At 41.2% G+C, this 1545-nt stretch overlaps 1 protein-coding gene across 1 annotated transcript; it reads left to right on the top strand.

The window, feature by feature from the left end:
• On the top strand, nt 1-1317 carry LOC145094528 (putative fasciclin-like arabinogalactan protein 20). The gene has a single exon (XM_079032687.1). The coding sequence runs from the start codon at nt 24-26 to the stop codon at nt 1077-1079; it is 1056 nt and encodes a 351-aa protein (XP_078888813.1). The 5' UTR covers nt 1-23; the 3' UTR covers nt 1080-1317.
• The last annotated feature ends 228 nt before the right edge of the window (nt 1318-1545 follow it).

The raw sequence follows: 1545 nt of genomic DNA, 5'->3' as shown, positions 1-1545 counted from the left end.
ATCACCACCGCTTGTACGTTTTAATGGCGGCGAAACCGACGATGATTCTTCCGGTAGTTCTCCTGGTAGCTATCCTTTCCTTCACCAACGCTCTCCCATCGGAGACCATCTCCAACGCCGCCGAAACTCTCTCCGATTCCGGCTACATCGCTATGTCCTTAACCCTAAATCTCGTCTCCAGCTCTTTACTATCTCAAACTAGCTCCGCCACCATCTTCACGCCTCCTGACTCCATCTTCACTGAACTCGGCCAACCTCCTCAGTCTCTCCTCGAACTCCACATTTCACCATTAGGTTTCTCCTTCCCTGGTCTCCGTTCCCTCGATCCTGGCACCAAAATCCCCACTATGTCCTCCGACAACTACCTCACCATTACGTCCCCTTCATCATCCGATCAGGTTTCTATAAATAACGTGAAAATCCTTGGATCTCCGATTTTCGACGACGGATCGCTGATAATTTTTGGTATTGAGAAATTCTTCGATTCTAATTTCACTGTCTCTGATTCTCCCGCGCAAATCCCAAGCATCAATGATTGCGAGACACCTTATAGTGGTGGTAACAGTTTTTCGTTCCATGAAGCCAGTAACGTGTTAATCTCGAGAGGATACTCTGTGATGGCTTCGTTTCTAAATCTGCAATTGCTAGGTTTTCTGAGTCAACCTAGTTTGACTCTTTTCGCCCCTGCTGATGAAGTGATGGTCGATTATTCAGGTCGGTTTCCTGATTATCCATCACTGTTTCTACGGCATGTGTTGCCTTGTAAGATTTCGTTGAAAGATCTTGTGAATATCGAAAATGGAACGAATATGAACACGTATCTGAATGGATTTAGAATCAACGTTACTAGATCTGGTGCTACGTTGAAGGTGAATGAACTTCCGATTGCATTTCCGGACATGTATTACAGTGATTGGCTTGTGATTCATGGAGTTCCTGCTGTTCTTTCTCTTTCTGAACCAGCGGACGACGAGGACAACGACGATTCTGATGGAGATACTTTTGATACAATTCCTTTCCGTGATTCTGGCGATGAGGTGACAGTTCCCGATGCTTCAACTCGCAGTACTGAATTTTAAGCTGACAGAGATCCTACAGAAGATTTGCAAGTAAGCCCCATGGTTACATATCCTTGTTACATAATATTTTTTTTTCTGAATTAGAATTTTGTCGACTAAATTGATGTTGATAGAACTCACAGATTCACATAATTGAAGATAGAAATATATGCGTTTGACTACTTCCTTATCTCTATATATGTCTTGATTTGTTCTCTGTTTGGTATAATTTCTGGAATATGGAACCAGTATGATCCTATCTGCAATAACATAATTAACAGTTTTAGTCTTGGAATTGTTCCTAAATCCATATTCAACCGAATTCCAAATCTTAGTAATTAATTAACCATCATCTTGTAATTGTTTCAAGCACCCTGTAGCTACGATTGTGTCAAAAGCTCTTAATCTCTTGAAATACTTTAGACAAAATTTTCAAATGCGTCAATATACCATAATATATCGTGGGATTCAAGCTCAACCTTTATTA

The sequence above is a fragment of the Lactuca serriola genome, chromosome 3, assembly GCF_051521515.1.
Source record: "Lactuca serriola cultivar US96UC23 chromosome 3, Lser_US96UC23_V15, whole genome shotgun sequence".
Lineage (NCBI taxonomy): Eukaryota > Viridiplantae > Streptophyta > Magnoliopsida > Asterales > Asteraceae > Lactuca > Lactuca serriola.
The sequence above is the reverse complement of the archived record's forward strand: the minus strand, read 5'-3'. Positions and strand labels throughout refer to the sequence as shown.